Source organism: Polistes fuscatus, unplaced genomic scaffold (genome assembly GCF_010416935.1).
Source record: "Polistes fuscatus isolate 324 unplaced genomic scaffold, CU_Pfus_HIC Scaffold4, whole genome shotgun sequence".
Lineage (NCBI taxonomy): Eukaryota > Metazoa > Arthropoda > Insecta > Hymenoptera > Vespidae > Polistes > Polistes fuscatus.
In genome coordinates this window covers 2,736,112-2,756,492 of record NW_025113118.1, presented here as the reverse complement: position 1 = coordinate 2,756,492, position 20,381 = coordinate 2,736,112, and the positions used below count along the sequence as shown (strand labels likewise).

Here is a 20,381-nt window from a genome sequence, read left to right as displayed (position 1 = left end):
AAATAGTAAACGCGCGCGCGCACGCACTCTCGGGTACGCGGAAAGGCGCTTTCGGATCGCAAATTGTGTGAGGTCGTAGTGCGATATCGAATAAAGAAAATAGAAACGTTCTTTCGTGAGATGTCAAGCACCACGCGTCGTTATGATGGGTTGAGTGTCATCCAAAGTAGCGATAGCATTTACCAGACTGTCAGATTAAACGATAGAAAGACGTGTTTGAGCATAAGGGGATATCTCCTCGCGGTGAGAGGAAGAAAAGAAAAGGCGTACTGTTCTTCTGCACAGAGTGAAAGTAACAAAATAGATATTTTCTTTGGTGAAAATCAAAACGACGTAAAAAAGGTCGTTATTTTGATACCCAATTTTTCTTTGATCGATCGAGGAGTTAATCGAAGAAATCGTCGATCGATGCTCTATCGATCTAAGCAATGGAGCCCGAGGTACCTTTGATACAGGGAATTCTTCTTCTACCGCCGCAAGGAATGCTAGGACAACTCAAGGTTGGTTACTTGGTTGATTACCAGCACGATGAAATCTATGTCTAGTTGGATTTACTTTTGTAGGATTTAACATTCCAATTTGTTGAGATACAATAACCTTGTATCTGGATATGTAACTTTGGAACGACTGTATATTATTATTATTATTATTATCCTCACTTTGTAATGAATTGTTCTTCCTTCTTCTTATGTGCCATCTATGATATACTTTTCCTTTTTTTTTTTTTAGTTAAATTGTTATAGTTCAGAGTAAGTTGACAATGTAACTTTGTTACTTTGTAGAAATCGTGGCACAAAAGATTTTGTCAGCTCTTCAAGGCAAGTAATTATGGAATCGAACGGTTGGAGATCTATGATAATCATGAAGAAGCGATATTGCAATTACATTCACCTCGGATTGTTACTTTGGAAGCTTGTGTTAAAATTGCCCCGAGTAATCATTCCCATGTATTTACTGCAAGTATCGATTCTTATATAGCTTTGATTTTTTTTAACTTTATGCGATTGATAGTAATAATATATGTTTTAATTCTTAGGTGGTTACAAAATCAGGCGTACATTACTTTGGATGTTGTTCGGTAGCAGATATGTATAACTGGATCAGTGCATTCCAATTAGTTGCATTTAAAGATAAGTTGTCGAAGCAAACAATAGAAGAGAATTCAGACTTATATTGCACCAATGGCGAAAGAGTATTTTCTGTGAAGGTAGTAGAGACAGATGCATCTAAGCGTTGCGGTTTAGAGACAAGAACTTATACCTTGGTAGTCGCCGCTGTTGATATTAAATTGATGGACGGGGATATAGTTTTATTTACATGGCCTTACAGATATATTAGAAGATACGGATATAAAGATGGAAAGTTCACTTTTGAAGCTGGGAGAAAATGCGAATCGGGAGAAGGCTCCTTTTGTTTGGAGCACGGTAGCCAGCAAGAAATATTTCGTTGCATGTATTTAAAAATGAAATCTATGAAAAAATTATTAAACGGAGACAATAGCCCGAGCATAGAGTGCAACGACACTCAATATCATGCTGCCTTGTCTATGGAAGCTGGCTCCAGATCCCCACTGCCACCTTCTCCTAATAGCTCTGCAAATTTAATAGATATAGATTTTGCTGCTATAACTCCTAATTCGCAGAAACAATTAAATTCATCTTCTGGCTCAGATTCAACTACTGCGTCAAAACCTTCTCCACCCATCGTCAGACCAAAGCCTGCTAAACCGCCACGCAAAAATATATTTACTGGTTTATTAGATAAAAAAAATATCGACTCGGATAATATTGATTCTCCTAGTTCTAGTGAACAGAAAACTTTCAGTAATACTAATTCCCCGGAATTGTCGCAAAAAAGTGTTAGTAGTTCTATACTAGAAGAAGAAAAACATTCCTATGATTTAGTAGAAGTTAGAAATGATGCTTGGAAGACTCATGGTACAGACAACGTACATCACACGGAAAAATATAATCCTTCTTTAATTAAAAATAATACAGATAAAGAAAATAATGAGGATAGTCAATATGAGACAATGATGCCCGTTACCACATTTCAAAATTTATCCAAAAATAAAAACAATGCCAGTGAAGTAATTAGTATTTCGTCATCTATGTTTTATACTACATCTTGTAAAACCCCCGATACGTCCGACTACGACGAATTGCAAAATTTTGGTTCAGCATCTAAACTTATTCCAATATCTATGCACAAAATTTCAACCGTATCTTCGAGTACTCAGAATACGCATAATACGGCTCAATCTACGGTATCAAATCCTACAGCTGATTCTAATGCAACCTGGTCCAATTATGACATCGTTGAAGATATTTCTTCTGTTAGATTAGCGGATGACAGTCATCTTGGATATGCTGTTATTCGAAAAAAGATTCCAATTGAATCGACTTCCATTAATGCGAATATGGGACCAAAGCCTGAAGTTTATAATGATGGTGAATATGCAATTGTATCAAAACCAAAAAGGGTGTAAAACCTCCAAAAATTTTCTTCCCCCTAATATAAAACATGAAATAAGCGAATGAATTATTGTAAAGTTGTCACAATTTATATTTTTTTTTAAATATTTGAAATAAGATAAGACATATGCTAGTCTATACAATCATTACAAAAGCATTCCTTTTCTTTTTAGAAGGAAAACAAAGATGGATATTGAACATAAATTTTTTTTATATTAATTCATCATTAATATGTCAAGTTAAAAAAATCATTTGTTTACACAAACTATTAATGTTGATATTACAGAATTCCTATAATGATTATTTATACGCTAGTCTTTCTGACCATTGTCAACATATAGAAATTACTTTGAAAATAGGAATAGATTATTTTAAATATTTGTTTAAGAGTTGACGTATAATGGATTTTTTTATTTGTATAAAGCATAACTGATTCAGACATGGTGCCTTTGATAATGCTATAAAAGAAATAATTATATTTGGAATATATATTATAGTACACTTCTTCGAATTTTTTATCAATTTATATATCAAAATGTAATAACTTCTTGAACGTGTGCCTTAGTGTACTTAGATTTTTAAAAATGTCTTTATTACATTTGTGTTACGAATGATAATTTACATCCATTTTCAAAAATGTTATTTATATTTCAAACAAAATGTATTAACTTATTTTTATATCCCTAATGTTATAGAGAAACCAATATAATCCTCTTCAAAGATCTATAGTTTATACATAGTATCTATATTAATTAAAAATACATTAACATAGAACAATTTCAATATAAACAATAGATTTTTATTGAAATAAGTCTGCGAAGTGTGTCTACATGAATATACGTCTCATGTGCCAAGTAAAGATCTGCCATGCTTTGAAATATTTTATCAATTTTTAGATATAGTTCTTTAAACAAATAATATTACAAATAATAGCAAATATAATTTGCTAATATATACATGATCTTAATATAATTATATAAAACATGATGCTAAAGAATTAAAGATATTCTTTGTAGACCATTGTAATTAAAATATTTTAAGAAAAATATAAATGAATGATATTGTAATATTAACACGTTCTCTATAAGTGTTGCATGTCTGTGTCACACCAAGTTCCATTGAGAATCCAGCATCACACATTTGTGACGATAATCAACATAAAAAATAAGTTTCGGGCTGTGGTTGGAATCTCTTTTCCATGATGCGATAGCACACATGTTAATTAAAATTTAAACATTTTAAATATATATACGCATTTATGTATATTTACAAAAAATTTATAAATTTACCTTACAACAGAAGATGTACATATTATAAAATAAATTTATAATAAAGCCTTAACGTGTCTACATTTATATTTTTACCCATTGTATACAATTTTTTATTACCAACTTCTACGTATCTTTAATCTGTTTCGAATTAATTTCATTTTCGGATTCATCTAAATTTTTTTTTTCTTGTTGACTACTTAATTCATTTTTAGATTCATCAAAGTTTTCTCTTTCTTCTTTCGGAACAACAAGAAATCCTTCAGGTACGTATTTTATCTTACATACAGTTTCACCTTTCTGTGCCAAGATTTTTTCAATATTTATACCTTTTTTTAAATCATTAAACCATCCTAAATTATCAGCTATGAGATGATTGTTTTTACAACCATCGCAGCGTATTATTACCACACCTTTTTGGTATGCTAACTTGGACATTGTTTTATTATTTTGTGTATTACATTTTTTACAAGTGAAAATTATTTGAAGCTTTGGTTCTATTTTAGTTAATACTTTTTGGTTTTCTTGTTTGCCATTTTCGTTAATTGATTTATTAAGATCATTCGTTTTATTAGTTGATTTATCGACTTCTAAATGATCATCTTTTTGTTGTAAGGTATTTGTAGAGAATGTTTTTAAGAACGCAGATACATGACGAAATTTGACGAAATCTTGTGCACTAATATTTCTTGCTAATCGTACCACTTGTTGTATCCCGAACATAATTTTATTAATTTTCTTCTACTAAAAAATATTCACATACAGATTTAACTTAATATTATGGACAAATTAACAGATAGATTATAATGTTTACTATACAACTTAAATTATAGATTCCGCTCTCCTATGCGTGACTTCTAAACAGGAATGGCCGCCAAAAGCTATAATCGAAACATTAGAATCGACTTTAATTAATTTCGATAGTAGTTCCATATCGATTAGTGCAGTAATCGTTTGTAGCATTCACCGCCATCTTGTGGCTGTAAAAAGAGATTTAGAGCAAATGTAAACAACAATTTCAGTTTTAAAGTAACCGAAAATAGTCATCTACTGCATAATTTGTTAAAGTGGCGCCAAAAGTGTTTGTTAATTGAACGATATACATAAGGTAGAATAAATAGTTTTTCGTAAGTTTTGTCTACTTCTACAAATTTCATCTTAGTGCGATAATGTTTAATGAATATCAAAAGAAATAAAAATAGTTTGTTCTTCGTTGGTAAATAAAAAGAAAAGCATTTTGTAAAAACTTATTTAAATTGCAATTGTGTATGACTCAGAATCTATTGTTCAAATGTATATGAATTTAATGCAAAAAAACAATCATTTATTATTTATGTATGACATTACATAGGAACGTTATTAATAATGTGAATGTTTGTATATCGTTTGAATATGGAATATGATTCTGAATCTAGTTGCGAAAGTCATCTGAGAGATTTACAAGCAACGAAGGAACCTTCAGAATTAAAAGAGCAACAACAAAAAAAGGGTGGTCAAGCGTCACATTTTTCTGTAACTTTACCTTCCCATTCTTCGAAAGACGTACCAAAGCAACCAAACCTATCATTAGATGCAGCCAACAAAAGTCTTTCCGCACAAGTAATGGAATATTATGAAAAATATTCCCATAGTTCTAATTTGGATCAATATTTTTCATTACCAGCATCGAATATACCTACGGAATCTGTTAAGTATTATTACGACGTTTATGAATTAAATTCTAAATTAGGTAACAACAGGCAAGATTGCATTGGAGAAGAATATCATTTACCAGCTTATGTTCCTAGAGAGCGACGTCGATGGGTAAGACCACCATTAATTGGTCAGTCTTCCAGCACTGAAAGTTCTACCCTATATATTCAACCGTTGACAAATCCACAATCTCCATCACCAGATTTAAAGCACGTTACAACTTCTGAAAGAAGTTCTGGTATCAAAAACGAAAGTCAAGAAGTACTTCTAGAAGGTAACGAAAGGAAGATATCTTCGCCTACTTCTAGTGTCACTTCTCATAAACCTTTGGAATGGGATAGCGGTGCAGATGTTGGATATTACAATTCTTTACCTCATAATAAACATAACAACAAGAAATTAAGCACCATAGAACGTATGGCATTGGCTAGAGGATGTTCTGCAGCTCTGAGATTAGATCCAGAAGGTACTACTGAATCTGGTGTCATTGGAAGAAGCATGACAATGCAACACAATTCAAAATCATTGCAAAATCCTAAAGCAAGTTCTACTTTAATAACGGAAAATATTTCTGAATCAGAAAGTGAAATTGAAATAACTCCTATAATGAAAAATATGTTACCAGGCATAATCACGGGTAGTGATATCAAATCGGAAGAGAAACATTCTCCCAAACATTCTAAATTAAGTCTTACAACTCAAAATCTAAAGGAGAAAGATTCAAGTATGAATTCACCAAAATCTTCATATATTTTAAAAGTACCTTCTGTAAAATATTCGATGGAAAGAAAACAGCCTATAAATAACAAAAATTTAGATAATGAAGATTTTTGTCCAAACTCTCTTTTAAAAAAGAGTACCTCGATGAACACAATAACTCCAACGACTTTTAAAAATATCTTAAAGAGAAGTCAAAGTGAATTAAATCTATATGCGAAAGATAAAAACAAGGTAACATTACCGTTAATTTTTAATTCAACATCTTCCATATCTACAGTTGTAAATAAACCTACTACCTGTGATAAAGTCATACAAACAAGTTTAAATATATTTCCTCAAGAATCAATTGGTATACAAGTATCCGTTCAAGAAGAAGAAAAACCACCATTACCTAAAAGAGGAACTAGTTTGCAAAGATCATTACAATCTATTTTAAAGAATCCAAAGAGTACATACAAGATCCAAAATTCCCAAACAAATAGGAATGATCATAAAAGTGGCGTTGCTTGTGTCAGAAAAGAAACAAGAAACAAAACATATCACAGTAGCTCAGATATATCGCAAAGTGAATCAACTCCTTTAACGCCTCAATTTGATGAGGCAGAAAATATTAGTGGAAGAGTTAACAGTTTCGAATATTTTCCTGGTCATATATATGAAAATGTTCCAAATAGAAGTGGTAGTCATGTTTCTTCTATTGATACAGGAGAATCCAATTCGACTTTCCCTAACACTAGTTCTAGTTTAAGCGAAAAATTGTGGGGCAATTCTAACAGTTTAGTACGAGATTTGGAAAGAAGCGTTAATATACTTAAATCTTTAGTTGATGCCAATAAATGCGATAAACAAGTTAAAAAACGATTGATACATCACGTCGTTAAAAGACTTGTAACAGCCAGATATGCTGATGATAAAATTGATCATAATATAGAAGATAATATACCATGGCATCCGGATGATGCTAGGCAAAAAGTCTATCAAACTGAAAGTTTACATGCTTCAAAAAAGAAACATAGTACTACTACTTCATCTGATAATTGGAAAACCAGTACGAAAAGTTATTCTATACCAAAGTCTATGAAAAATGATCAAGAAATATTAACACAGGAAACTTTAGTAAGTAGTAATAGTGATAAATTTGATGGAAATACAGACAGAACCGAGATGGATGGAAGAAAAGCAAGAATGAGTTTAAGAACTGATGACTGTCCACAAAGTAGTAATACCCCAACAGAACCAGACAGGAGTGAAAGCTCGGAATGTTTTGTTCCACAACAAAATCAGAAAGGCAATAAGATGAAGAATACATTTTGTTTGAAAGAGAAATGTAAAGTATTGCAACGAAACGATACAACTTCTACGAATAGTACACCACCTGATCGCAATAGAATGTTATTAGATGCAGTCTTAAGTAGAAAAACTTCGACTTCATCTAGTAAAACTATTGAAAATAATACAGATTCTCAATGGAGATTTCCTACTACATTATCGGAAAGACAATTTGAATTGAAACGATGTCAAAGTTCCAATCCAGGAGATTTAAAGTTAGTCGATTATGCTGAAATGGAGAAAAGAAATCAACTTCTCTGGATAACAAATGAAATTAGTCATCTTAGTAATCTTAAAAAGTATGTTTTTTTTATATGTACATATTTTATACTTATTAGGAGTTAAATGTATAAATTGAAAATATTCACAAAAATATTGTTATTTTCTAGATTATTGGAACAGCCACGAAGACTGGAAAGATCTAAAAGTTCGCCAAGAAAATTAAAACCTGCATTGTTTAAAACGAAACCAGTATATGTAATGATGCAGGAAAAATCTGTTGATACTGATTTTGCCTACAAGTAAGTAATGAAATTATAAATTATGAGAGTATATAAATAATTAATATTATATTAAAATAAATTTACACAAATTTTAAGAAATCCATCAAATTCAAAAGGAAATTTCATTGGAGAGCAATGGTCTTCACATTGCAATTTAGCAACTTGTCATTCTACTGATACCGATTATACTAATAACATACAACGCACAAAAAAACGAAATAGTTCGTCGCAAACAGCTACTGAAGTAGTTGATGCACACTCCAGAACAGGAGGAGAAATTATAACAACATCAAAAGCACAAAATACACTGAAACTAGTTAATACGGGTATACAAACATACCATCAGGAAATATTTCCAATTACTTCGTATATACAAAACGGAACCACGCATCCCTCAAAATGTTTGATTCATAAAAATTTGACACATTCACCAAATAAATGCAAATACGTTAATCAAGAAGAACAAAATGAGAAAGATACTTTACAAGCTATACCAAATGCGTGTTTATATTGTCCACAAGGCCAGTCTCAAAATCCATCGATAAAAAATAGATGTCATATTCCTATAAAATATGATTTTGCAAAAGAAGATAGCGAGACAGCTACAGAATCAACAAGATTATCTTGTACAAATAGTAATAGTGTAAATTCTTCCCAACAAAACCACCGTTATATGGATAAGAGCAAGAATCAATTAAAACAAAAAGAAACTAAAAATCAAATAAATGCATCTAAATCAAAATACGCGTGTAATTGTCAATCTACATTGAAGGCTTATCATAATAAATGTAAATGTGGCATAAATAAAATGAATAAGAAGACAACATATCAAAATACCCAACCTGAAACATGTCCAATACACGTAAAGCCCGCAATGGAAATCATTGGTAATGTACCTTTTTGTGAACTATATCATGCAAGGACTTATAGTGCATATAGAAATTCTTGTACTTGTAAAAAACAAGAACAACCTATTGAAAGTACTTCCATGCCAATGAATGGATGTAAATGTACAAATGAAGTAATTGATGAAACACAAACTAATATATTGACTATGAGATCTGATCGGAGCTGTCTTCAAGATAGTAGACCTGTAACTGATTGTAATAACCAACAGAAAGTCGTTAATTTATGTGGATGTTCGAACGATTATTCTTATGAGAATAAGCTCGAAAGTGAGAGTTGTATGCCAAATGCGTCGCATGAAACTTGCTCAAATTTAAAGACTGAATATAACAGAAGATATCATTCTGAGAGTTGCTCGAAAGCAGAACGGTATCAAATACATACTCGACCTTATTATCTAGTTAACACAGAAGAGAATGAAACTTCTCTGCAACCAAAAGTACAAACTAGAGTAAAATGCAACTGCAGTATGGATTGTTCTTGCCCTAATAAAATAAAAGAAGATGACAGTAACAGTCATAGAACGAAGCATAATACGGAATCAAACGATATTAATGGATCTAATTCCAATGATTCCAATAAAAATTATAAATGCTGTCGTACATGCGGCAAGGTGTATCAAAACACAAGGAAATGTAATTGCCGTCAAACATATCCAAAGCCAGTGGCATATGAAATATCATTTACCAAGGAGAATAGTCAAAAAAATATTAGCACAATAAAAAAGATGCCATTATCTAATACGATCAATGATGCGATTAAATCGGAGAAGTGTACCTGTATCAGTAAAAGGCACAAAGAAAATAATAAAAATGATAAAACAACTCTTCAGGTAAAGTTTTAAATATTTCAATTATTATCTATAATCGATTTGAGATGTTTAAATGACATTTTATTATTTTAGGATTATTTATCAAAAAACAAGCCAGAGTTTGTAAATAATGCTGAAACGCGTAGACAGTATGTGTCCGAGATAGCGCATCTTCGACAATTAAGAAAAGAAAAACGTATCCAATTGCTCGCGATGGCTAGTACATCGAATTCAATTAAATTTCCCAAATCATACAAACCAGCAGGTAATTTTTAAATATCATTTTTAATTGCAATGTTTTATGGGGTTTATTAATAAATGATTATTTTATATTTAGTTAATGTACAAAAAAGGATTTCTGACGAAGAAATAAAAGAACGATTGCGTAAACGTTACCGCAGACTAAACGAGGTACGGGTTAAGCGACGAGAACAAGAAAGGCAAGAAGAAACGCGTCGTAATAAGCTCATGGCCAAAATTTTTTGTAAAAAATTACAGCAAAAAGTTTTGAGGGGCCAAGTGGATCTATCTCAAAGTGTCAGTGTGATATCTAATATATAATGTTAGAATCTCACTGACGATAATTCTATATAATATATTTATAATTTTACATTGTGAAATGAAAAAATATCGCGTGAATATTTAATTTTTCTTTTTTTTTTTCGAAATTTATATTTAATGATATTGCTTATATTATATTTTTTTGTTTTTATCTTAGAATAATTATCAATATTTTTACATAGTTAATTCGATGCAATTATACCCAGTGTTATTTTTAATTTTTCGTTAATATTACTTTATAATTTATTTATCCGATTGAACAATTTACGAATTCATTATTATATAGCAGAGAGAGAGTGTACTAGTAATTTATATATATATATATTTTTGTCAATGATTTACCTCAATCATCTATATATGTATGTATTTTAAATCATTCGCGTGAATGACAAAAATTTCACGAAAAAATTAACAATTTTAAGATATTATCATTGCATGGATATAGCATAAATATATTAAAACGTTGCATAACCGAAGTATTAGTTTAAGTATTTATATGAGATTAATTTGCTCTTGTCTTGCCAAGATATTTTCTTATATACACCAAGCATAGTTAGTATACTATTTCAGTAAATAGATGGACCTGTTTAATTTAGTCATCAATAATCAAATTTGTTAATCGCGTTGCAAGAAAACAAACAAGAAATTATTCTGGTCAGAGCGAATCATCGACCATGAAAAATTTGAAACGCTTATGAAACTAGAAGTAGTTAGTACCTGAAATGAAGTACAGAATAAATTTATTAGATGTAAGTTTTAAGAAAAATTATTAATAACAGTTCTAGATTGTATTTTAATGTATTCTTGTCTTTTTTGTACGATTTTTAATGTACCTATGTCTAAAAAATAAGAAAAAAAAGAACATATTACTTTACTCAGATTATTTTCATTTAAATTAAAGATTTTTTTCGTGATATGATTAATTAAGAAGTTTATTTCATGTGAACACTTTTTCCTCTTCGAAAAAAAACAATTTGTTTCCATGACCTGTTTTAAATAACACGTTACAATCTTGTACGAGCGCTAAACTATCAAAAAAAAAAAAAAAAGAATTACCGATAATTACTTGGTACTCATATCCTGATTTCACTGAAATTATCTCTCTCAGTACCATATATAAACGAGCGAATATAACTTTCAAATCAATCAGTAAAGTTTTACTTCTCGACACCCAAGATTTTTCTTAATTATTAATAGTTAATTCTATTTTCTTTTCCTTTTTGAACGTTTTATCGTCTTATGCAATCATATATTTGATTCTAATGTACAAATTTGATTCTCTAGCTTTGGAGAAATCCGTATTATCATCCCTTATCAACGATCATTATAGATAAAATAAAACATAAGAATTATTTGTGGTAATATTTCAGTGAAAACACAGTTCCGTATACGCAACATTACATATTACATCTCTTACATTACATTTTTTGCATCCAAGTAATCAAGTATTTGAGTAGAAATTATTGAATAACAGCGATAAAAATGGCTCCGCAAATAGATAACACTAATGTTACATTAGATCGAATACTAAAGGAAAAGTTTACCTCAGAATTTCGTAGTGGTTACGTTACTGTGGGGGATGTCTGTTTACCGGAACGTTATAAACATTTTGCAGAAGAAATAGAAAATTTTGAGATCAGAGATGACGATGTTTGGGTCTGTACCTTTCCAAAAACTGGTGAGAATTGAACCAATGCATCCTTGTACGCATTAAATTTTTTACTTTCTTTTTAGTTAAATGAATAACTTAAGGATGTTTGGGATGTACAATCGTAGGTAAAAGTGTTGAAATAAAATCAAAATTTAGGACACACTTGATTACGTTTCATTTTATATTATTTATATATTTAATTTGTTATATGATTGAATCATCAGGTACCACGTGGACGCAAGAAATGATTTGGTGCATCGGCAACGATTTGAATTTCGAAAACGCGAAACAATTATTGTCTGAGAGATTTCCATTCTTCGAGTAAGTTTTTTCCCCCGATTTAGTTGAAATCATTTATCAATTGTCCAACGTTGATAATAAATAATGAAAGATTCGTCATGTTAGGGTCTCAATTATTTACGACTTTGAAAGATGTACGTCGTCGAATATTTCAAATTTAGCGAACCACGAGATAATGAAAAATAGCGTGAACTTCACGAAAAATCAAGCCAGTCCGAGATATATCAAAACCCATTTACCATTTCATCTACTTCCACGACAATTAAGATCTGGCGAGAAGAAAGCACGTATCATCAATGTTGCCAGAAATCCAAAGGATACGTGTATCTCTTATTTTCATCATAGCAAATTGATCGAAGGCTATCGCGGTGATTTCGATGAATTCTGTCAATTATTCTTGGGTGGAAAACGTGAGTTACTTTTTTTTTCGAACGGTACAAATTGTTTCCTTTTTACGATTCGAAATAATAGGACTTTAACAACTGTGCATCGTATACTTAATCTTTTTCGTCAGTTTCTTATGCACCGTATTGGAAACACGTCCTTGGTTATTGGAACAAGAGAAACGACATGAACATTTTGTTCTTGAAATACGAAGATATGAAGTCTGTAAGTAATCAAGTGTAATATAATATTTACGAAGGAGTTATTATTTTTCTAAAGAATGTGCAATTTTTTTTCTACAATTATCTTGACCATTAAAACGTTGCGTTAAAATGTAAAACAAGAAAAGAAAGGTGAAACAGATCTTTTTGCTCGTTAACGACAAATTTTTTTTTCAAACATTTTCATCGTATTCAGTGTTACTGTTTTAAATCAAGATAATACTTGTAGGATCTTCCGTCGATAATCAAGAAAGCAGCAACATTTTTAAATAAACGAATTACGGATGACGAGGTGCAAATTTTAGCCAAGCATCTAAGTTTCACGAATATGAAAAATAATCCTTCGGTTAATTATGAAGAAATAATCGAGAGTTACAAGAAAGTTAAATTAACCGTCACCGATGGTACGTTTATCCGAAGCGGAGAAGTTAATCAATGGAAGGGAAAATTGTCACTTGACATAATAGAAAAATTTGACCAGTTGACCAGAAAAATGTTCGATCCTATTGGTCTTCATTTCGTTTAATTGATTTTTGAATGAGTTCGCGTTTTCCAAGTAATTGCTGTTCGAACTGATCAAATTCTAAGAGAAATATATTTTAATAAAAAACCTTACTTATTTAGATACTAATTCGAATTTATCATAATATATGAAATGTTAATAATAATTATCTATAATTGTCGTAGACGATAGAAAATTGACAAAAATGAAAATACTAATCGTTTTATCATCTTAAACTTACATTCAATCTTGATCGTCGTAATCGAGAACGTCATCATCGTATTGAATAAAAGGTAATAACTTTGGCAACGTAATTTCGGACAATTTTCTAAGCGAAATCTTGGTCAGTGGTAATGGTAAATTAACGTTGCTTCCTTTCTCGATTAAAAGAATAGCAACATCTCTTCTTTTTCGTAATATTGCAAGTTGTAAAGCAGTGAAGCCTGTTCGATCTTTGACCATAAAATCAGCGCCACGATTCAATAGCAGCGAAACGATGTCCAAGTTTGATAAAATAACTAATAATTATACACATACTTGAATTATATTACATCGTTAAATAATCATTTTTTAATAATAAATACTTTTTCGTATTCGTTATATTTGCCCATACCTACCGGCTATCATTAACGGTGTTCGATCATTGTAATCTCGAGCATTGATGTCCAAACCGATATCCAAAAGAATTTCTACATTTTTTATACGTTCTCCAACTATAGAATATTGAAGACAAGTCCAATTACGACTACAAATATATATATATACATATAATAATTTTCTCTTAAAAATCGTACACCGTTACTCTTATTAGATTTTTGATTAAAAACTATTTGTACAGTGTGTATATGATAAAGAAAATTTCGAAATAAATACATTAATATATCTTAATTATATATTTAATTAATTTCATTTAAAAGCTTTCATATTTATTAATATATTTCGAATATTAAACAATTTCTATCTGATATCTATTATTAGATGAAAATTTTTAACTCGAAATAAACACTGATCAAAAACGTTAAAACAATTCAAAATATTAATAGAATACATTAGAGTATTCGATATACCTAAAAAAGATTGATAATTAATCGAAAAAAATGTGTATTGTAATTTAGAAGCACTAGGTATATGTTCGGAGCACCGTCCTCTTCGAAATCCACCGTTGAAATGAGACATTGCTCTCTATCAAATTACTTTTATTAAATGTTGTTTATATGACTTTCCGAACGTTGCGCATGTGTATAAAGGGAATAATACATCTAATAAATAGAATTTAATATTATAACGTTCTGATTTTAGTTTTCTTTTAATTTTTATGTAATTTTTTTAATGCTCCTGCGCAGTGATGACTTCCAGGCTAAAATTTTCGTCTAGAAGAATATCAAATCGAAATTATTGAATATTGAAAGTATGTTAATAGATACGTAATGTTTAAACCAACGTATATTTGTTTGAATATAATCCTATATAATATATATATTGAGTTAATTAAAGTATTAAAATAATTATTAATTAATCGAAGAAAATGTGTATTGCAATTTAGAAGCATTGGGTATATGTTCGGAGCACCGTCCTCTTCGAAGTCTCGTGTTAGACTGGGCCTTTGTCCTCTATGTAAATACTTTTATTGAAAGTTGTTTATATGACTTTCCATAAAAAGAAAATTCTATTTATTACATATATTATTTTCGTTATACATATGTAACGTTCGGAAACACATTATATCAATAGTTTTTAAGTAAAAAAAATCTAATAAGAGTAACGGTGTACGATTGTAAGCGACAGTTTCACCGTATACGCGTTATTAAAATTACAAATGATTACAAAATTTCATATCTTTTCTTTTGTTTGCTCACACATCGAGTTTATTAGGATCAGCTCCTTTTTTTAATAATAATCGTAAAATTTCTGGATTTCTGCTCGTGTACGCAGCACTCATGAGAACAGTTTTTCCACAGGGTTGCGTAGTGGTATCATCCAAAGAGACTGGAATCTTATCGAGAATCAATGCTAAAATTTGAACATCGCCACGACGAACAACTTCTAAAAGGGGTGTTTTTAAGTCGAACGTGGGATAATGCAAATTTATTGAATGTCTGGAACTATGGAAAATATGCACAACTCAATATAATTTACACGATACCTTGAAATCTCAATTAACGTATCTTACTTACATTTTAGAAATGAAATCATTAATCTTCTTTAAACTAGCAAATCCAACGAGTCTGATGAGTTCCTCTTCGATGGTATAACCGGGCACCAAAATATCTTTAACAAAACAATGAGACTGACCATCGTAAAAGTACAATATCGAATTATTTGAAATCATTGACATACTTGTATTGTAACAACCAACGAAATAACGTAAGTAAATTTAATAATGTATCAAAGCACCGTTCTGCGCGTGACAATTTAAATCGATCAAACGTATCTACCTTGTACGGTGTTACAATTACTATTACAATGCATAAGAAAAAACGAAGAACTCATTTGATGTTAAATAACATGATTCCTTAGTAAACGTTTAATCTTACAAGTACGTGCAACACGTCTCATTGATTAGCTTAAATCCTAAAAAAAGAAAAAAGAAAAAAAAACAAAAGAAAAAATAAAATAAAAATATTAACGAGATGCGTAAAAAGCGGAGAGATCCGATTTGAAATGAATTATAAATATATAAATCTCGCGCGAAAAAATGATATTATATTTAATTAATGATTATCGAGGATCATTTTGAAACTTATTCTAAGTCAACGTCTGACTATCGAAAGAAGGAACGTTGGTTGATTCGATGAAAATCGAAGCAAGACGTGAGACTCAACTCGAAACAGTGTTGAGAGATACGTGCAGCCAGTTTTAACGCAGTGTGCATATACTTTCTCTTCTGAAAAGAAGGCTGAAACCACTTGAGCAAAGCCAGTTGAAGGTGCGTTAGCTCGCGTACTAACCATTCGGAGAACTAAAGTCTACTTTCTACCGAGATACTTCGTTTCAAGTAACGAATCACCAACCAACCAACCGGTCGAACAAACTAACTCGGTCTTCCCCATTCGTATCGTCGTTCCTTTCATTTCGTACCGTTTCGTATCTGAAACGCGCGAGTGCGAGTGATAATTCTCTTCTATAATAATTAATCGAAGTACTTCTTGCGATCTGAGAATCCGATCTGACAACACAACTTACATTTTCCTGAACTTCGTGGGGAAGCTCGATAAAATGAAGCTATGGCAAATACCATAAGAACGTGGAGAGCGTGCGCTCTTATGGCGTGTCTGTTTTTCTTTTATAACGGTACGTGTCATTGATCGAACAGCAGGCGATCATTCCTCCTAACCGATGAATTTTTTCCATCAGGAGACTATCACAAATTATATTTTATTTCTTTTTATTATACTTTTTGATTTCAATCATTGTTCAATTTTTTCGAAACGAAGGGAGGATCGATTCGATTTCACGACTTTCAAATTCCGAATTATGAGTCACTTTAATGTAATAAATAGAACGATATGGATCGCGTCATTGTTTAGAAGAATAATTTTCTGTTTTTCTTGATTGCATGAAAAATATTTGTTTTAAACAAAAATCGATTACGAACTTTATATTCTTTTTTAAAGCTTGATTTAAAATAAATCCGAGTGAATAGGTAAATAAGCCTAATTATATCGATTTAACAAGATGTGTAATCCGATCTGCAGCTTTAGCGCAGGAAAATGATGAAGAGTACAGGGGAAAGTATCTTGGAAGGTTGAACGCGTATCACCATCAGGTATCTGGTGAATTATACGCGGTAGATGAATACACGTTGCTTCTAACTTCCTTCAGTTACGATGGTAACGGTGCAGATACATTTTTCTGGGCTGGTGCATCAAATCGGCCAGGTCCTCAAGGTTTCATCGTACCTGACGAGTGGGGCAAGTAAGCAACCTTGAATAATTCTCTTAACTTTCATGCCTTTTAACTTTTTACAATGATTTTTAGGACAAACGTACTCGGCCGTTATCTTAATCGGGATTTTACATTGTCTTTGCCGGAAAACAAAAAAATAACAGATATTAAATGGTTTGCCGTATACGATTTGGCTAGTCAGGTTGTTGTTTTATAAAAAATTCTCTCAAATATAATTATTTATTCTTTTACGCGTATAATTTTGAACAAATTATCTTCGATATCGTAGAACACGTTCGGCGATGTTTATATTCCTGAAGAATTTGATCCACCAGCTCCACAAAAGATCTCTCAACTATCAAAAAGATCTCACGATGTATCATCTCAGTCGATAGTGATCTTGGATTCTAAGACGATTAGTATACCTCAATTCACGTATGATGGGAACGGGAATGATACGTTTTTCTGGGTTGGTTTAGGCCCACAACCTTCGAGTAAAGGAACCAAAGTTCCCGATGAGTATGGATAGTAAGTAGAATAAATGATGTTCATATAATAAACTTTGTTTGAGGTACATCTTCGTCATCTATTCATTTCTTTTTCGTCAGTTTGGATCCACTGCGTGCTTATAAAAAAGAGGATATAATAATTCAATTGCCAGGAGAAATGACCGTCTTTAACGTCGATTGGTTGAGCGTATTTGACGTTAAAACTAAATCGAATTATGGCTCGATTATTATACCAGACGGTCTTAACGTACCACCGTCTTTAGTTAAAGTAAAATAAATTATTTTGTCGCGATATGTAAAAATGACTCACTTTTGTTTAAAGTCAATTTATTTAACTTATTATCGATCGACAGGTCGTCAAACATACGCAATCATTACCGAATTGTGTTCAACTTCATAAACGGTATCAAGTTAGCTGGGAAATCTTTGGTCCTCAGATTACAATTCAATTAGCTGGTCAAGTTGGTAGGTAATTTGATTATCTCACATCAAATTAATTGAATTATTATATCGGATATTTAAGATTTAACTTTAACAAATATAGCCGAAGACGAGTATATGGCTTTCGGTTTATCCGGTTCTGAAAGTTCCAGTCAAATGGAAGGTGCAGATGTTACCGTTGCTTATATGGATGGTACGCGTGGTTATGCCACCGATTATAATATTACCGCGAAAGCACCGGTACGTGTGTATTTACATTCGTAATTTTTACTGAAAAAAATAAACTAAAAAAAATACCCATAGAAATTACTTAAAATGACTGATAATTTGTAAAACAGTGTGGAAAAGTTCTTGGACAGTATAAAGGTGTTTGCAAGGATGAACTATTGGGCGGACAAGACAGCAATCAAATGTATACCGCGATAAGAGAAAATGGCATCAATATCATTACATATAGGCGAACCCTTAATTCATGTAAGTACAAATGTGATATAATAATTACGATAAACTGTAACTAATAACTATTTGTAATTTTTAGCTGATGCAGGAGATAAAGAATATCCTACGGATAGGCCGGTTTATGTAATTTGGGCATTGGGAAGATTAGATGAAAATAAGGAACCTAATTTTCATGATTACTATCCTAAAGGTGACTTGAAATTGGAACTGAATCGTCAGGAACCGGAAAATACCTGTATGGATTTTACGGAAAATAATGAAAAGCTCGTGTAAGGATTAGACTTCGTTACTAATTAATAATTATATATTATATATATATATATTATACTTTTATATTAATATTATATTATATTATATATATAATATACTGACATTTATTTCATTTGTATGAAACTTTTTTTGTTTAGGATACCTTGGGACAAGGCAGAAATATTCGATAGGAGTATCCGAACTTTTAAAGCTACTATTGGACCGTCCGGAGGAAAGAAGGGTTACCGAGGAATAACAGGTTGATACACCCGTTTAATCACTTCCCCCCTAATTTAATTAATAATGTTTTTAGTATGATCAAAATTTGTGTGTAACAGGACAAACATCGATGGGATACGCGTGGTACATCGAAGGCCAATTAATACCAGAATTGTACTTACGCAGAGGATTAACTTACAACTTCGTTATCCACGGGGGTAATAATCCTCACAGTCCTAATTTGTATCATCCTTTAATTATCACAGATGAACCTCACGGGGGTTACGATAGGCTCAGCGACATTGCACAAAGCAAAGTAAGAGTATTGGCCGGTGTTGAATTTACGAGAAGAGGCCGACCAAGGCCAACGGCAGGTACCTTGAATAAGAAAATTATTATTTCAAACAAACAAAACAAAAAATTAACCTTATACCAATTGATAGATGTAATAAATTATGATTTCACTTACAGTGGGTCCACTTTGTTTAAGCAAACATGACGGTAGAGACAGGAGATTAGATGATGACTTTTCATCGTTCAAGAAGTTTAACAGGAGTCTCATATACGTTTGCGAACCTGGTAAATTTTTGATTGAGTGTATCTTCTGCAAAACAAAAATTATACGATTTTATTAATGATTTTATTTTATAATCGTATTTTTATAGGCGAAGGAGGTATTCTACAAGTTACACCTAATACCACGTGGCCGGATATCGTTTATTACAATTCCTTTACTCATGCTAATATGGGATGGAAAATATACATCGTTGATGCTTATTCCCGAAGTGAAGCAATTTTACATAATTTATCGCTGTCTATTGGAATAGTGGCTGTGTTTTTTCGTCTCTTATAAATATCGATACAAATTAAGAAAATTGATCGTCCCTTTTTATTATATGAGAATGAAATAATTTTCATAAATAATTTTCGATAACGTTATTCATCGTCAAACTTGGCAACAATAATCCTTAACATTATAATGTTTTTTTATTTATGATCGAATGACTCAGGTTTATCATATTATGAGAATCACACTCATCTCACATGACATTTTATATATTTCGTCTTTTTTCTTTTTTCTTTTTTTTTTTTTTTATGTTCCATCTATGTATTGTTCCTTGCTTGTTATTATAGTGCCAAAGGAAACTATTTTACAACTGCCAAAAGCAACGCATTTTATATATTCTTCGTACGTTGTTAATTAATTTTTAATCAAATTTTGATCGGAAATAAAATAATAGATAAGACGATTGATTTTAAATATACTTTTTGTTTTTTATGCATTTGCATTATTCTT

General features: G+C 31.2%; 6 protein-coding genes across 6 annotated transcripts; 4 read left to right on the top strand and 2 right to left on the bottom strand.

Annotated features, from left to right (window-relative positions):
• The first annotated feature begins 8 nt into the window (after positions 1 to 8).
• Positions 9 to 2,537, top strand: LOC122520813. The gene is made up of 3 exons (XM_043641090.1): positions 9 to 500; positions 783 to 956; positions 1,037 to 2,537. The coding sequence occupies exons 1-3, from the start codon at positions 429 to 431 to the stop codon at positions 2,486 to 2,488; spliced, it is 1,698 nt and encodes a 565-aa protein (XP_043497025.1). The 5' UTR covers positions 9 to 428; the 3' UTR covers positions 2,489 to 2,537.
• Positions 2,538 to 3,811: 1,274 nt separating this feature from the next.
• On the bottom strand, positions 3,812 to 4,619 carry LOC122520810. The gene has a single exon (XM_043641086.1). It carries the CDS (start codon positions 4,463 to 4,465, stop codon positions 3,869 to 3,871), a length of 597 nt encoding a protein of 198 aa, XP_043497021.1. The 5' UTR covers positions 4,466 to 4,619; the 3' UTR covers positions 3,812 to 3,868.
• Positions 4,482 to 15,659, bottom strand: LOC122520812 (fibronectin type 3 and ankyrin repeat domains protein 1-like). The gene is made up of 5 exons (XM_043641088.1): positions 15,497 to 15,659; positions 15,179 to 15,424; positions 13,940 to 14,067; positions 13,564 to 13,840; positions 4,482 to 4,722 (listed from the first exon to the last, which is right to left on the bottom strand). Exons 1-4 carry the CDS (start codon positions 15,655 to 15,657, stop codon positions 13,566 to 13,568), a joined length of 810 nt encoding a protein of 269 aa, XP_043497023.1. The 5' UTR covers positions 15,658 to 15,659; the 3' UTR covers positions 4,482 to 4,722; positions 13,564 to 13,565.
• LOC122520808 lies at positions 4,713 to 10,323 on the top strand. Its single transcript, XM_043641084.1, has 5 exons — positions 4,713 to 7,782; positions 7,873 to 8,004; positions 8,083 to 9,724; positions 9,797 to 9,968; positions 10,041 to 10,323. The coding sequence occupies exons 1-5, from the start codon at positions 5,114 to 5,116 to the stop codon at positions 10,262 to 10,264; spliced, it is 4,839 nt and encodes a 1,612-aa protein (XP_043497019.1). The 5' UTR covers positions 4,713 to 5,113; the 3' UTR covers positions 10,265 to 10,323.
• Positions 11,718 to 13,375, top strand: LOC122520811 (luciferin sulfotransferase-like). Its single transcript, XM_043641087.1, has 5 exons — positions 11,718 to 11,942; positions 12,140 to 12,236; positions 12,321 to 12,625; positions 12,730 to 12,824; positions 13,050 to 13,375. Exons 1-5 carry the CDS (start codon positions 11,747 to 11,749, stop codon positions 13,344 to 13,346), a joined length of 990 nt encoding a protein of 329 aa, XP_043497022.1. The 5' UTR covers positions 11,718 to 11,746; the 3' UTR covers positions 13,347 to 13,375.
• A 697-nt stretch (positions 15,660 to 16,356) lies between the features above and the next one.
• Positions 16,357 to 20,034, top strand: LOC122520809 (protein Skeletor, isoforms B/C). The gene is made up of 13 exons (XM_043641085.1): positions 16,357 to 16,613; positions 17,018 to 17,237; positions 17,301 to 17,409; positions 17,497 to 17,735; positions 17,816 to 17,984; positions 18,070 to 18,181; positions 18,261 to 18,397; positions 18,496 to 18,631; positions 18,696 to 18,885; positions 19,024 to 19,124; positions 19,204 to 19,458; positions 19,556 to 19,663; positions 19,750 to 20,034. The coding sequence occupies exons 1-13, from the start codon at positions 16,547 to 16,549 to the stop codon at positions 19,935 to 19,937; spliced, it is 2,031 nt and encodes a 676-aa protein (XP_043497020.1). The 5' UTR covers positions 16,357 to 16,546; the 3' UTR covers positions 19,938 to 20,034.
• Positions 20,035 to 20,381: the final 347 nt, after the last annotated feature.

What these genes read in the sequence shown, in the direction of transcription:
- LOC122520813 (XM_043641090.1), top strand. Translation starts at nt 429, where the DNA reads ATGGAGCCCGAGGTACCTTTGATACAGGGAATTCTTCTTCTACCGCCG. An exon ending in GAATGCTAGGACAACTCAAG is followed by an intron (nt 501 to 782) that starts GTTGGTTACTTG and finishes GTTACTTTGTAG; the next exon opens with AAATCGTGGCACAAAAGATT. An exon ending in ATCATTCCCATGTATTTACT is followed by an intron (nt 957 to 1,036) that starts GCAAGTATCGAT and finishes TTTAATTCTTAG; the next exon opens with GTGGTTACAAAATCAGGCGT.
- LOC122520810 (XM_043641086.1), bottom strand. Translation starts at nt 4,465, where the DNA reads ATGTTCGGGATACAACAAGTGGTACGATTAGCAAGAAATATTAGTGCA.
- LOC122520808 (XM_043641084.1), top strand. Translation starts at nt 5,114, where the DNA reads ATGTTTGTATATCGTTTGAATATGGAATATGATTCTGAATCTAGTTGC. An exon ending in CATCTTAGTAATCTTAAAAA is followed by an intron (nt 7,783 to 7,872) that starts GTATGTTTTTTT and finishes GTTATTTTCTAG; the next exon opens with ATTATTGGAACAGCCACGAA. An exon ending in ATGATAAAACAACTCTTCAG is followed by an intron (nt 9,725 to 9,796) that starts GTAAAGTTTTAA and finishes TTATTATTTTAG; the next exon opens with GATTATTTATCAAAAAACAA.
- LOC122520811 (XM_043641087.1), top strand. Translation starts at nt 11,747, where the DNA reads ATGGCTCCGCAAATAGATAACACTAATGTTACATTAGATCGAATACTA. An exon ending in CTGTACCTTTCCAAAAACTG is followed by an intron (nt 11,943 to 12,139) that starts GTGAGAATTGAA and finishes TTGAATCATCAG; the next exon opens with GTACCACGTGGACGCAAGAA. An exon ending in GAGAGATTTCCATTCTTCGA is followed by an intron (nt 12,237 to 12,320) that starts GTAAGTTTTTTC and finishes TCGTCATGTTAG; the next exon opens with GGTCTCAATTATTTACGACT.
- LOC122520812 (XM_043641088.1), bottom strand. Translation starts at nt 15,657, where the DNA reads ATGTCAATGATTTCAAATAATTCGATATTGTACTTTTACGATGGTCAG. An exon ending in AATGATTTCATTTCTAAAAT is followed by an intron (nt 15,425 to 15,496) that starts GTAAGTAAGATA and finishes TATTTTCCATAG; the next exon opens with TTCCAGACATTCAATAAATT. An exon ending in AACACCGTTAATGATAGCCG is followed by an intron (nt 13,841 to 13,939) that starts GTAGGTATGGGC and finishes TATAATTATTAG; the next exon opens with TTATTTTATCAAACTTGGAC.
- LOC122520809 (XM_043641085.1), top strand. Translation starts at nt 16,547, where the DNA reads ATGGCAAATACCATAAGAACGTGGAGAGCGTGCGCTCTTATGGCGTGT. An exon ending in GTACCTGACGAGTGGGGCAA is followed by an intron (nt 17,238 to 17,300) that starts GTAAGCAACCTT and finishes AATGATTTTTAG; the next exon opens with GACAAACGTACTCGGCCGTT. An exon ending in TAGGCGAACCCTTAATTCAT is followed by an intron (nt 18,632 to 18,695) that starts GTAAGTACAAAT and finishes TGTAATTTTTAG; the next exon opens with CTGATGCAGGAGATAAAGAA.